The sequence below is a fragment of the Mustelus asterias genome, unplaced genomic scaffold (assembly GCF_964213995.1).
Source record: "Mustelus asterias unplaced genomic scaffold, sMusAst1.hap1.1 HAP1_SCAFFOLD_415, whole genome shotgun sequence".
NCBI lineage: Eukaryota > Metazoa > Chordata > Chondrichthyes > Carcharhiniformes > Triakidae > Mustelus > Mustelus asterias.
This window is the reverse complement of record NW_027590370.1, coordinates 155,397-171,103: the sequence shown is the minus strand read 5'-3', so window position 1 is coordinate 171,103 and position 15,707 is coordinate 155,397. Positions and strand designations below refer to the sequence as shown.

The 15,707-nt window shown below is 46.0% G+C and overlaps 1 protein-coding gene across 1 annotated transcript; it reads right to left on the bottom strand.

The window, feature by feature from the left end:
* Positions 1–4,698: 4,698 nt before the first annotated feature.
* Positions 4,699–5,672, bottom strand: LOC144486613 (melanocortin receptor 3-like). Its single transcript, XM_078204658.1, is given in 2 exon segments — positions 4,699–4,730; positions 4,733–5,672. Coding segments are annotated over 2 exon segments (972 nt in total).
* Between the last annotated feature and the right edge of the window lie 10,035 nt (positions 5,673–15,707).

Genomic DNA, 15,707 nt, shown 5'->3' with positions numbered 1-15,707 from the left:
ATCCCAGAACTGATCCCTGAGGAACACCACTTGTCACAGCCCTCCAAACAGAAACGTATCCTTCCATTGCTACTCTCTGTCTTCTATGACCGACAGTAAGAAGTCTCACAACACCAGGTTAAAGTCCAACAGGTTTATTTGGTAGCAAATACCATGATGGTATACCATGATGGTATTTGCTACCAAATAAACCTGTTGGACTTTAATCTGGTATTGTGAGACTTCTTACTGTGTTTACCCCAGTCCAACGCCGGCATCTCCACATCACTTCTATGACCGAGCCAGTTCTGTAATCATCTTGCCAGCTCACCTCTGATCCCATGTAACTTCACCTTCTGCATCAGTCTGCCATGAGGGACCTTGTCAAAGGCCTTACTGAAGTCCATATAGACAACATCCACTGCCCTACCCTCATCAATCATCTTCGTCACTTCCTCAAAAACCTCAATCAAGTTAGTGAGACACGACCTTCCTTTCACAGAACCATGTTGCCTCTCTCTAATATGTCCACTTATTTCCATGTTGGAGCAGTGCTGGGGGGGGGCGGGGCCTCAGGAGAGCCCCATTTGTGTAAGTTCCCATTATGTAGCGTGGGAGGGGTTCCATTGTGGAGGGGGCGGGGGGGGGGAGGGAGAATGTCTCTGCATTGTGGTGAGGGGGATGTGACACACACTAAGTATAGGGGAGGGCGCCCCTTGATGCCAGCAACTATGGTGGAGTGGTTGGGTCAGCCTGATGCCTGTGTGGTGTTGGGGAGGAGGTGATCTGGCATTTGGGTGGTGGGCCGGAGGTTGGCCCTCTGTTGAAGGGTTGGGGGTTTTCTCCTTATATGCCAGGGATGATGATATCCACGGGGGTGGTGGGGGGAGGGACCTTTAACATCACTTTGAGATTGGGGTGCCCTTTCAAAATGGAGCCCCAATTTCTGAATCCCAGCTCCTCCATCTGACTGTGTAATCCTTGTCAGTACTTTGGTGCAGTTTGACCTGGCGGGAAAAGGCAGCTGTGAAACAAAACAAGTTTCACACAGCTTTTCTCGCCTGACCCAGCACTCTGTGCATTTTTTGGAAAATTCCTTCTAGCATTTTTACCGACTGCCACGTCTCAGACTCCTTAATCCATAACAACCGTTTGGAGGTTGAAGTAGTCCAATTGGTCCAATGTCTCAGTTGTTCACTAGATCAACTCTCGTCATCAGAAATGGTTTTAACGTAATTTTCTTCTATTTAATGGTGTTAATAGAATTTAGGACAGAAGGCAATTGAGAAGATGTCCATTACTTTTACTGCTGTTAAGAACATTCCTGGGTATGATGGTGGTGAAAATGTGTAGCAGACAGAATGCTATTATTATGCCTTGCTGAATGTTGGCTGGTTGAACAAGTTAATAATGCCAATTATCTGTCATCAGATGAGCTACATGTGGTAGCATTACATCATTTATACTGAATGAGAACATGCCACTTCCACATGAATAACTGCACCATGCATAGAAATGTATCTGACAATTCTCTCTGTGAACACTGAAAGCACACTTAATCAACCAAGAAAATACTAACGAATAAATTCTATATTTTGGAATTGTGTAGTTCCATGCTTTTATACTTTTCAAAAATACATAGACAATAAAAATATTCTATTTACAAAATGCAGAATCACACTCCCAGTTTTCTTCAGAGATTCAAGAAGCTTCAGGTAAGCTACAAGCACTTGTTTGGTTTACTTGCCACACATATTCATGTCCAGTTCCTGCTTCCTGATTCAAACCTTTAACTAGACTAAAGGCGAACAAAATGTGCAGTTTAGTTACATCAACAATACACCAAACACTTATTTGGTTTGAACTAATTGTCAAATACATTGTTAAACGCTTACGTATTTGAGCATATTACAAATAACAAAATAGTAACATTACACCAGGCAGCTTAAGATACAACTGCATATATTTAACAAAGACATTATTTTCCAGCTTAAAGAAGCAGGATTGAGTATACACTCTGAAACAATCATGAAATATATCACAGCTACTTACAGCATCTTATTTTGTATTGAACTTGCCAGTGACTCGGCTGGTAACTGAACTACTTGGTATAGAATGGAGCCATATGGGACAGAACATTTCAAACCACCCCCCTCCCCACACACCAGGCTCTGCTGGCTTGGCTGATTTCGGGGCTGCCCAAAATCCTCATTCGAAAGTTTGTATTTGGGTTTACCTTGAGTATACAATCAAGCTTTGCCTTTCCTCCCATCATCAACGTCCTAAACAGACTTAACACAGGATGGTCGATCATTTGCGTGAGGCATTGATGCGCAACCAAGCATTAGTTTGAGCCACCATCTTCAGGGCAGAAAAGTAGCAGATTGGGAAAGTGCAGAGGGTACGAAACACTGAAGAAAAACTTTGTGTGACCTTTGTTATTGCTGGAAGATTACAAAATAACTTTTAATTTTAGTATGGTGCCAAGTGCTTCATGGAAAGCCATTTGTTACATGGCTTAAACATTGATAGATATTTAAAGGTAAAGTGTCAAGTATTTGGAGTTAACAAACTTCCTGAGAAATCTTTAACCCTTCCAGTATAAATTGGTTCAATCTAGCTGGATGTTTCCTCATAAACACAACTCATTTGTATGGATTTTTTTCTTATTATGCAGTTGATGTAATTAAGTGGATTTGGCCTGTTAACTAACCTGGTCTTGTGGGCACTTACAGTCGTCACTGTGTATGAAATCTGACTCATTCAACCTCATGGATCTCTTTGGGTGATTGCAATTGTCAGTGGAACACTGATCAGCTTTCATGAGAGCACTCTTTGAATTGCGTATCACACTATTTATTTTTGAAATGTGAACTCTGTCAAAAGTTTGTTTCCAGAGATGTCTTGGAGTTTAACTTTTCTGAAACTAATCTTAATGACATATTAAGATTTGGGGCGGCATAGTCACATAGTGGTTAGCACTGCTGCCTCACAGCTCCAGGACCCTGAGCTCGATTCCCGGCTTAGGTCACTGTCTGTGCGGAATATGCACGTTCTCCCCGTGTCTGCGTGGATTTCCCCCGGGTGCTCCGGTTTCCTCCCACAGTCCAAAGATGTGCGGGTTAGGTGGATTGGCCATGCTAAATTGCCCCTGAGTATCCCGGGATGCGTAGGTTAGAGGGATTAGTGGGGTAAATATGTGGGGTTACGGGGACAGGGCCTGGGTGGGATTGTTGTCAGTGCGGACTCGATGAGCCGAATGGCCTCCTTCTGCACTTGTATAGGTTCTATGATTCTATGAAATATTTGGAACAGTGCCAACACACAAGATGCAGATTCAAGCAAACACGTAAAAAGTGGATTCAAAAATAATTTGATCTAGTTTAGCAAAAGCATCAAGTTTATGGTTTCTCCATGGGGAAGTTAGACCTGAAAATGCATCTGTAATGCCAATTTCGAGTTACATTCATATTTCCTGTGAATCTCATTAGCATGCTCCTGAATGGATAATGGGCATAAATCAGCTGAAAGAACTGAACTCACACCTTACGTTACATCATTCAGTACGAAAATAATAGTTTCAATAACTAGTTTAATTGTTCATGCATTCTAGGTATATAGCATGTTAAAGAGTATGCCATAAAAGTTTTTCAGTTTCTACTGTAAAAACATGCATTCACACAAACAGGAAATACAGAATAGTCTCAGATTTTATTTAAGACTCACAAAATTGCAGTGAAACAGCAGAAGAACAACTTTGTTTCTTGCTGCGCCTGCAAAGTCTGGTCATAATTTGTAAAAGGAATTTGCAGGAAAGTCATGCATAAGGATCTGTATGTTGAGAGCAGGATCTCTGATCGGGCTGTGAGATCAATAGACAATTGTGAAAAGATTGACGAGCTTTAGATATTGTGCCTGTGTGAGTGACTCACTTCTGTCCAAAGTTCCGTGAACCTTGAGGCTACATATTTAACGGTGCATGTCTCCAGATGCAAATACGCAGGAGATTCCAGGATACAAATCAATGCTAACTGTAGGCATATCCTGTTGCAATCGATGCGGTTTATCGGCAATCTGAGAGAGTGAAAAACCAAACAGCCTAGTTTGCAGAAAATTGCAGTTTTGTACTGCTTGAGCAGATGCTGAATATTAAAATGAAACCGCAACAATATAAAGACTTTCAACAATTGGGACTACATGAATGAGAAAAAGATGGGCTAGAAATTACTGTTGACAGTATTAGCGGGTGGCCTTGTACCTGCTCATATGGCAACCTTCTGTTTGCCATTTTAACCAAGGTCTTGTCTTGTTAAAGCAGTGTAATTCCTCTATTACAGTAGGAAACAATAAAATGTCAAACAAAATTATTATCCACTAAACACCCAATCATCATTCCAGCCTACCTTATATCAAAGTTCATAAATATACACAATGACATATTAATAAAATTGGGTGTTGCAGCATTACTACATTGTTAGCAATATCTTAATGCATCATGCGAGTTCAATGCAGTTTGTCTTTAGTCTCTCAAAGCTGCTATCACAATTTTCAGCTTATTTTTGATGTTGACTTTGATTTGGAGGCTTTCCTTCAGCTGAGGGTCCATCCAAAGGTATCCTCTTCACGTCGTTGTGGCATGAGATTGTCTCAAGTGAGCTAAAACCCTACTCGGGTAACTCAAGCAGAGTAGAAGGGTTACTGACCTGATGAAGTGCCTATTTACAACGCAGGCTGAGATTCACACAATAACAGTAAATGATCTCTTTGAAGGTCTTGCGCATCTCCTGACTCCGAAAGGCATAAATCATGGGGTCAATGACTGAATTGCACATGATGAGAATCAGGTATGTGTTAAAATGTGATGTGTAACAGATGCAGTACGGATTTTTAGGGCACGAGATGATGAGGATGAGGTGAAGGAAAAAGGGAGCCCAACAGATGATAAAGATCCCAAGGAGGATGGTAATGGTAATGGCCCCTTTCATGCAAGTCCTCTGGCGTACAATACCATTGACTGGGAATGTGGCAATTCTTTTAATGTGTAGCCGAGCGAGCATGAACATGTGGACATAAAGGGTGGTCATGAGGAAAAGCATGGTGAAGAACATGGTGATAAGACAAATGATGGCAGTTTTGCTGTCTGAATAAATGATGAAGATAATGCCACAGAAAGTACAAGTAATCCAGATAATTACGATCAAAATTAAAGCACGTCTTACTGTCATAATACTGTGGTAGCGCAAAGCATAGAAGATAGTGATGTACCTGTCAATGGCAATGACCAATAGATTGCATATTGATGCCACCAACGAGATACAAATCATTGAGTCAAAAACATTGTCCATTTGCTGAATTAACTGGTCAGTTGTTACTAAGTAGCCATTGTTCAGAAATGCCATCACGATTGTCTCCAAGGCATTAGATACACTTACCAGCATGTCTGCCACTGCTAAACTGCAGAGGAAAAAGTACATGGGAGAATGGAGGTTTTTGTTCTTAAGAATTGCAAGGATAACCAAAATGTTTTCCAGGAGGCTGATGATGCCCAGAGTCAGAAACACTTCAGCATTAATTGGGACCTGCTCGCAGAAGCCGACACCGCTCACGTTGTTCAGGGCAATGCTTTCATTCTGGTTTTCTGTGCTGTTCATTACCGGCAGTTCCAAGTAGAATATAGAATGGGTGGAATTCATCGTGACAATGGGTACCTTGTGTCGTTAGAAGCGAAGCTTTAAAAGAAGTGACTTTTCCTCAGTGGCAGCGTTGGAAAATTCCATTAATTCATAGTGCGAAGGCTTGAGGGTCGTGTGTCACGATTCACCCTGCTGACTTCGGTCAGTAAATTTTGAAGACCTTTCATCACACAGCAATTGCTTCTGCTGCTGGTTTTAAAGGAACACCAGGACTGAGAGTTCTGAACTTCCTTTCTCATTTTATTTCCATGTGTGGAGTCTTGATTTATTTCTGAGCTGTATTAGCTGATGGTTCGCTGCATTTATAGTACAGTGGCAGACAGCAGCTCCTCCCTATTCTTAAAGACCTCAAATGTCCATTTAAAGTGCAGGGCTGGGGCTGATTGACAGTGAATTGCTGATAAACTATTGAAATAAGGTACTGTCTTCAAGCTCTTCAAAATGCCAGTATACTAGTTGCTTGGTGCCCCCTTGTGTTGTTCCTTCTGATTGCATATCTATAAAAAAAGCTACAAGTTAAAACAGCAAATCACTGTGATGAACGCAGCCAGCCTCTTGCACTGAACCTCGTGCACTGAAATTGATCACGGTATTTACATTGTAAATCATTATCTGGATTCTAGCATTAAGTCAGTGTGAGAAATATGAAAGAAGATGCCAGCGTTGGAGAAAAAAAGGGGCAAGTCTGGGGCTGTTAATGCCTAAGTTTCCTTATGAGACCCAAGAGAGTCCTCCTGCTAAATCTGGCCAAGAAAGAATCTTCTAAGAAGTTAAATAAAAATACTTCCCTTGGCCTATTCGAACCACTGTCCTGTCTTCTGGGTTTGATGTGTGATGCGCGATTGATTCACACGGGAGGCTAGGAAGTACCCGGGAATAAAGGCTTTTATTCACAACAAGATTGGAGCACACTGCTTAACAATACTATCCCAGACTAAGGGCTACTAGGAAGTAGCAGTGACCTTTATCCTCCTGTAAGAAGGTGGAGCCGAACGGAGTGTACCACATAAACAATGATAACAGGTGGAACACCCCAACCCTAACCCCAACAGTAACAAGAGTAACATATGCACAAGTACCCATAGTGGTAACCATCTATGGTTCACCACATTCACCCCTCCTTTAAAAAACAAAGGCCGGTGGGGTAAGGAGCCAATACGAACTGTCCATATGTTCACCAGTTCAGCCGTATCGGAGGTCCGCACCGTCTCTGCGACCTCCGCAGCACTGGCTCCAGTGCCGGTTCTGGTGACCGTGGTGACGACCCTCTCTCCGAGGTGGTGTCCAGTGACTCCTCCAGTTCCTCACACGCCTGTGGACCTCGAGGTGGCGACAATCACCTGGACTCAGGCAAGCTGTACACAGGAGTAAGAGGATTAAGTTGAGGTCACGATGCTGCCCGCGCCGTGTCAGGAGGGGAGAGAATGGGCAAAGGAATCCTAACCAGGGTTGCGGGAGTGACGGGGGTTTCCAGGTCCCCTGCAGGTGCCAGATCTCTGATAGAGACCGTGTCCTCTCGCCCGTCAGGATATGCCACATAGGCATATTGAGGGTTGGCGTGGAGGAGATGGACCTGTTCAACCAAAGGGTCGGACTTGCGGGCCCTAACATGCCGCCGCAGGAGAACAGGTCCTGAGTATGTCAACCAAGACGGCAGTGAGGTCCCAGAGGAAGACTTCCTAGGGAAGGTAAACATCCGCTCATGTGGGGTAGCGTTGGTTGCCGTACACAGGAGGGACCGGATTGAATGGAGCGCATCAGAAAGTACCTCTTGCCAACAGGAGACTGGAAGACCCCTTGACCTTAACGCCAGTAAAGCAGCCTTCCAGACTGTAGCGTTTTCTCTCTCGACCTGTCCGTTACCCCTGGGGTTATAACTCGTAGTCCTACTTGAGGCAATTCCTTTAGAGAGCAGGTATTGCCTCAAGTCGTCGCTCATAAACGACGAACCCCTATCACTGTGGATATAACTGGGGTAGCCGAACAGGGTAAAAAGACTCCGCAGGGCTTTGATGACCGTGGCAGAGGACATGTCAGAACAGGGGATGGCAAAGGGGAATCGGGAGTATTCGTCAACCACGTTGAGGAAATACACATTCCGATCTGTCGAAGGAAGGGGCCCCTTGAAGTCGACACTCAGTCGTTCAAAAGGGCGAGTGGCCTTAATGAGGTGTGCCCTGTCAGGTCGGTAGAAGTGCGGCTTGCGCTCTGCACATACCTGGCAGCTTTGAGTTATCGACCTGACATCCTCTATGGAGTAGGGCAGATTCCGAGCCTTTACAAAATGGAAAAACCGAGTGATCCCCGGATGGCAGAGATCATTGTGGAGGGCCTGTAACCGGTCCTCCTGCACACTGGCACATGTTCCATGCGACAGGGCATCTGAGGGCTCATTGAGCTTCCCCGGACGGTACATGATATCATAGTTGTAGGTGGAGAGTTCGATTCTCCACCTCAAGATTTGATCATTCTTAATTTTTCCCTTTAACGTGTTGTTGAACATGAAGGCCACGGACCGCTGGTCCGTGAGCAGGGTAAACCGTTTGCCAACCAAATAATGGCGCCAATGCCGTACGGCCTCCACAATGGCCTGAGCCTCTTTCTCCACAGAGGAGCGCCGAATTTCAGGGCCTTGGAGGGTGCGAGAGAAAAAGGCGACGGGCCTGCCCGCCTGGTTAAGTGTGGCGGCCAGGGCGAAATCAGATGCATCACTCTCCACCTGAAAGGGGATGGACTCATCGACAGCGTGCATCGTGGCTTTCGCGATGTCGGCTTTTATCCCTTCAAAGGCTAGGCGAGCCTCTGCTGTCAGGGGAAAAGAGGTAGATTATATGAGCGGACGGGCTTTGTCCGCGTAATTGGGGACCCACTGTGCATAGTACGAGAAGAAGCCTAAGCATCTTCTCAGTGCTTTGATGCTAGTGGGTAGGGGAAGTTCAAGGAGGGGACGCATGCGGTCTGGATCGGGGCCGATGACCCCGTTTTCCACCATGTATCCGAGGATTGCTAGGCGGTGCTTGCTGAATACGCACTTCTCCTTGTTATAGGTCAGGTTCAGGAGAGTTGCAGTGCGTAAAAACTTCTGGAGGTTGGCATCGTGGTCCTGCTGGTCATGGCCGCAGATAGTGATGTTGTCCAGGTACGGGAAGGTAGCCTGTAGCCCGTTTTGGTCCACCATTCGGTCCATCTCACGCTGGAAGACCGAGACCCATTAGTGACGCCGAAAGGGACTCTTAAAAAGTGGTAGAGATGGCCATCCACCCCAAAGGCCGTGTATTTTCGGTCCTCTGGGCGAATGGGGAGCTGGTGGTAGGCTGACTTCAAGTCGATGGTGGAGAACACCCGGTACTGCGCAATCTGGTTGACCATGTCAGATATGCGCGGGAGAGGGTACGCTGCGTGTACCTATTAATGGTCTGACTATAGTCTATGACCATCCGGGGCTTGTCTCCAGTCTTGACCACCACGACTTGTGCTCTCCATGGGCTAGTGCTAGGTTGAATGACCCCTTCCCTGAGGAGCCGCTGAACCTCAGATCGAATAAAGATCCGATCCTCAGTGCTGTAACGTCTGCTCTTAGTTGCGATGGGCTTGCAGCCTGGCACGAGATTTTTGAATAGGGAAGGCGGGGTAATTTTGAGTGTTGAGAGACTGCATGTGGAGCTCGCTGGACAATTTGGAGGCTGCTGGTCTCCCACTGAAAGTGGAGGGAGTGGCCCATCGTACCACAGGGTCACACTCTTCAGGTGCACCATAAAGTCTCGCCCCAGGAGTACCGGAGCGCAAAGGTACGGTAACACGAGGAGCCTGAAGTTCTCGTAGACTGTGCCCCGCACCGTTAAGGTTACCACACAGCTCCCAAGAATGAGGACAGATCGGGACCTCGACGCCATGGAGATTGTCTGCCTGACAGTTTGCACCCGGAGAGCGCACCGTTTCACTGTATCTGGATGGATGAAGCTCTCCGTGCTCCTGCTGTCAAACAGGCAATGCGCCAGGTGCCCGTTTACCTCTATGTCCATCATGGACTTGTCGAGTCTGTGAGGCTTGGCCTGGTCCAGGATGATTGACGCCACTGTTGGATCCCGAGTGTGACTGCAGGCAGCTGAGATAGCCGACGACGAGGACGCCTGCTGGTCTTCTGCGGCCGGTGTCGGCCAAAATGGCTGCGCCCACGAATCGCACGTGGTCGATGATGTTGAAAACGGCGGCACCCGCAGGTTGCACGTGGCTTGCGTCGTCGTCGTAGGAAATGGCGGCGCCCGTGTTTCGCATGTGGCTGAAGACATCGACGAGGCCGGAGACGAGGAGATGGATCCTGGGGAGTCGCACGCAGCACTGCTGGGCTTGGAAGGGGTCTTTGCTTGGCACACTTTTGCATAGTGCCCTTTCTTCCCACAGGCGGAGCAAAACACCGTCCTGGCCGGACATCTCTGGCGAGGATGCTTCGCCAATCCGCAGAAATAGCACCGTGGGCCTCCAGGAGCTGCCGCAGCCGTCAGGTCTGAAGTTGAGAGCATTATCGCGCAGTTCCGAGGAGCCGCCGAGTACAGTTGAGGCGGTGGCTGTACTTGCCACGATGTTCCCACGTGGTCGGTGGGGTTGGTTTCGAGACTTCTGGAGGCCGTTTCCATTGCATCGGCCAATTCTACCGTCTTAGCCAGGTCCAAGTTACCCTGCTCTAGCAGCCACAGGCGAATATAGGATGAGCCGATTCCCGCCACGAATGCGTCCCGAATATGGTCGTTGGTCTATTGAACAGCCGACACCACCTTGCAGTTGCAGGCTCTGGCTAACTGTTGAAGTTCACGCAGGTACTGTCCCGTCGTTTCGCCGGGCTGCCGCCGTCGAGTGGCTAATAGGTGACGAGCATGAATTTCGTTCGGCTGTTTATTGTACAGCTTCTTGAGTAATTCGATGGCATCTTTGTAATTTTGGGAATCGTGAATTGTTGCATACACAGTGTCGCTCACCCTGGCGTGGAGGACCCGCAATCTGTCGGCGTCGGTCTGGACTGCTGTCGAGGCCTCAATGTAATCCTCGAAGCACTTCAACCAATGGTCGAAAGTATTCGACGCCCCAGCGGCACATGGATCCAAGGTTAGCCGATCGGGTTTCAGCATCTGCTCCATTTTTCCTCGAACAAAATTTTCGGGATTTTGTTGTGAATAAAATTGATGCGCGATTGATTCACATGGGAGGCTAGGACGTACCCGGGAATAAAGGCTTTTATTCACAACAAGATTGGAGCACACTACTTAACAATACTATCCCAGACTAAGGGCTACTTGGAAGTAGCAGTGACCTTTATACTCCTGTAAGAAGGCGGAGCCGAATGGAGTGTACCACATAAACAATGATAACAGGTGGAACACCCCAACCCTAACCCCAACAGTAACAAGAGTAACATATGTACAAGTACCCATAGTGGTAACCATCTATGGTTCACCACAATGTGCCAGTTTGCTGAGTTAAAATTGCAGCATGCTGCCAAGTGTTAATCATCAAACCATGACCATTGGATGCAAAGTAGCCTCTACCTATCTAATGGAGGGTGGACCATTTTGAGGTGAGTCTGGGGAAGCGGGGAGGAGACTGTGTCACAAATTCTTGTCCATTATTTTAACACCCCACACTTCTTGTACCGGCCTGGTTTATAATCAAACACAGTAAGAGTTTTAACAACACCAGGTTGAAGTCCAACACGTTTATTTGGTAGCAAATGCCATTAGCTTTCGGAGCGCTGCTCCTTCGTCAGATGGAGTGGAAATCAAGGAGCAGATTTCCACTCCATCTGACGAAGGAGCAGCGCTCCGAAAGCTAATGGCATTTGCTACCAAATAAACCTGTTGGACTTTAACCTGGTGTTGTTAAAACTCTTACTGTGTTTACCCCAGTCCAACGCCGGCATCTCCACATTATAATCAAACCGCAGGAATTGAAATGCTAGCTACGTTTTGCTGATGGCAGCTGCCTTGCTGTGCAACTGGATGAAAATAACTGACTGACAAGCCAGGAATCAATCTTATAAATTCTCTGCTCTATATGGCTCACTACCCCAAGGGTAACATACTCAGCATCTCCTAGCCAACAAGAAGTTCTAAGGAGCTGAACATCAGTACTTAACTCGGAGCCTCGTGTCTCAGATCTGAAAGAGATCTCCTCCGATGTTTACGTCTGTTTAAATGATGGCATTAATGATTAAAGTTTTTATTAGTGTTACAAGTAGGCTTACATTAACACTCACCCATATTATGCGCAGGGGAAGGGAGAATAGAGGATTAAACTTGACCCTCCAAATCTGAGATATTCCATGTTCAGCTTCTTTGATTGCCAAGAGGTAGTTCAATTTTACTGCAACAACAGATATGGAAATTAAAATCTTCAGTATGTCCTTATTTGTGTGTATTATCCAAAATTTTACCATTATGTGTTATATTAAACAGCTGATTTCGCCTCTCACTATGGGTGCAATTCTCCCATTTGCACTCGAAGTACTCCGGATAGTGGGAAAACCGGAGTGTTTCACATTGGTGTTAGCAGTACCTGTTAGGTGGGATTCTCCCATCTTAACCAGCAATCACGCCAGACAGTCCAGCGTTACAGATCAACGTGCTGATGGACATGCTCCGTCTCCCCACAAGGGACATGGCCACCCACCACTGAAAGAATGGGTCGACCTTCCCGCCACACCATGCAGGCATCAGGGTGATCCTGAACCCCTTCCCTACCCCAGCCAGAGGTCACCCTCATGCCTGTTATTTTTGTGGTGTGAGGAGGATGTCCCTCTTTCCTGAGGAGTTGGTGATGCTTTCTTGGGGGTTTACAATTTCCATGGTGGAGAGGACCTTTTTCTGAACACGGAGAACGCACTCCATTGCAGCTCACAGAACCCGAACCTTCCCTGAATGTGTCTCTCAGAAGCAACAATATGGCGGGAATGGAGATTGGAGCTGGGCGTGGGGTTCAGAAGCTGCAAAAGGGCCCAAGTCACGCTTACCAGGCCTGAGATGAAAACCCAAGCCTTAGGATTGGAACATAAAATCCACCTGATCAACATTTTGGTACAGCCATACCTAGTTGAAATCTGGAACTGCTGCTAATCGACCTGATCATTTAAATTGGGCACTGAGTGATCTCTTAAAATGCAGATAATATAGAAACAATAAAATACTTTTAACTGAACTTGTATTTGAAAATTTAATACACCTGGCCGGAATTCTCCCACCTCGTCCGTGGCTGGGATTCTCTGGTCCCGCTGCAATGAATGCAGAACAAATTCTCTGTTCTCGTTGGCAGCGGAAGCGGGGTGTGCGAGACTGGAGAATTCCAGCTGCTGTGTCCAAAACCCACTTTAAGTAACTAGCAACAAGTGAAATGCCTGTGGTTTTTGTTAGCATGGCAATTAGCAAATGAGGAGAACTTACCACTTTACTATGCTGCATTGAATTCACTAATTATTTGTTCACTATATTAGGTATTTTAATTACTTTGCCTTGTGATGGGATGGTGAATGGAATATATTACCACCTTGAAACTTAGTGTTAGCACCAAGCGTTCTAAAGTCAAGTACTGGCTTCAGTGGGCAGATCACAAATATAAGGATCCTCCATTATATTCTCATACAATGCTACAAAATCAACCTGTAAAAAGAACCCTCAACTGCTGTGAACATTTCTATTGTGCACATGGTGTTCTTTGGCCTCTGAGTTGCATAATTAATTTAGCCTCAATTTGAGTTGCATTATGAGTAGACTGCGTGTATGTGGTGTTGTAAACGTCAAGATCTGTGATGAGGCTGTTCAAACTAATTTGAAATAGATTCCCTGCAGCTGCTGGGAAGAGGAGGCTGCTATCTCATTAGCGTGACCTGGATTAAACCCAAGTGTTACAGCGACCTGATTTATACCTAGTCACCTAATCCAGTCATTTTTAAGCATTACTTCATACCTTTGAATAAGAATCATTGCTTGTGTTATTTCAGTTGGTATTTTCATTTGGGTGCCCTTATGAAAATGTTGAAGATTTCAAAAATCTTGTCCACTTGTTAACATGTTATCTGCGTTGAGTGCCTGGACTGGATTTTACACCCAGATGCCATGGGCAGACACAATAGCATGCATATCATAGAATCATAGAAATCATAGAAACCCTACAGTGCAGAAGGAGGCCATTCGGCCCATCGAGTCTGCACCGACCACAATCCCACCCAGGTCCTACCCCCACATATTTACCCACTAATCCCTCTAACCTACGCATCTCAGGACTCTAAGGGGCAATTTTTAACCTGGCCAATCAACCTAACCCGCACATCTTTGGACTGTGGGAGGAAACCGGAGCACCCCGGAGGAAACCCACGCAGACACGAGGAGAATGTGCAAACTCCACACAGACAGTGACCCGAGCCGGGAATCGAACCCGGGACCCTGGAGCTGTGAAGCAGCAGTGCTAACCACTGTGCTACCGTGCCGCCCTCTCACACTCGTACACTCTCACCCAGTCCCATTGTCCGCTAGCAGTTTAACATCAGTCGAGGCATTAGCCTCAGTTGCCTCGTGGTAAGATTTCTGTTGCATCTGGGAGGAAGTTCCCCTTCTGAGAGCTGTTAGCCAATCAAATGACTATCTGCTCTCTGCACCCAGCAGTGCTACCAGGTCTGGTGGCTGCTGCTGGGACTACAGCAAGTCCCCAACGAGGTTTTGCCAACAGGTGCCAAGTTGAACAGGGAAAGGCAAGAGAGACAACGTGGAGTTTATCAAAACATGAAGCTGGGCATCTGATGGAGCATTGGGTCCCTAAAGGATACACTCCCTTCCCCACCCCTCTGTGCCACATGCCCGAGCATGTTACCTGCTGGATTTCTCGTCAGTTGTGACCTCAGCTCACAGCTTGTGAAATAATGGCTGAGGTGGAAAGTGCCCTGTAAGTAGCCATTAATCAACAACTTAAGATCTTCAGTTAGCACAAGGGCAGTGATGCCCCCCCTGCCACTTGCAGAATTGAACAGGGCAGCGTGAGCATGTAGGCTCCAGGAAAGATGTCCATGATATTTTATGCCCATCCACATCCGCAAATCTATCCACAGGGAACATAAAATTCTGCCCAAATGGACGAACAGTAGACAATTAGGAACTGCTGAACAGTTCAGAGCAATATTTTGATTTTTCCAAATTATATATGAGATGAAAAGAGGAATTGAAATAGTGACATAACTTCAGCTTTCCTCCTCTTCAACTCTAAAATGGGACTGAATTGCTTTGGACATAACATTGGCAGGAGTTCACTAGAATAAATCGGAAGCATTCCTGTTCAGCCTTGCAAGGACTGGAGCTTCTGCCAACCCTTATAAGGTCACATCTGCAATGAAGTCAGGGCCAGGAATTCCCTACTTTGGGAATTTCTGCGTCTATGGTCCAAAAAAATACCCAACATAACAGTAGAGACAATTATTACTCGTGGTTGTTATAATGAGGTCTGGTGTGCTGGAGAGATGGACCAGCCAGGAAACTGGCTGACAAAGCAATTGTTTGTACTTTAATTTCATGGATCAACCCTCTTGCAAAGAAGGTGAGGGGCCCATTGCAGTACTCGTGCCCATCAGCCAATTAAATCCACAGACTCTGACTGGAATAGCACCATCTGGAATGATATCAGCATGACTATTGAGTTCACAACTCAATCATTGACTCTATGAACGAGCTGTTGATTGGTTATTTTGTAATTCCTTGATTTTAAAATTCCCTGATGCAGGAGTATTTTCACCTTGAGGACCAGAAAGTTTGGACAGGACTTAATTCAGCCAGGATTCTACTGCAGCCAAAATATTCCTTTAAGTTCTGGATAAAAGCAAATTACTGCAGATGCTGGAACCTGAAACCAAAAGAGAAAGAAAATGCTGGAAAATCTCAGCAGGTCTGGCAGCATCTGCAAAATTGAATCTTGCAGATGCTGCCAGACCCGCTGAGATTTTCCAGCATTTTCTCTTTTGGTTCCTTTAAATTCTGGTTGGTGGTACTTGGACAGATCCTCTTTCTG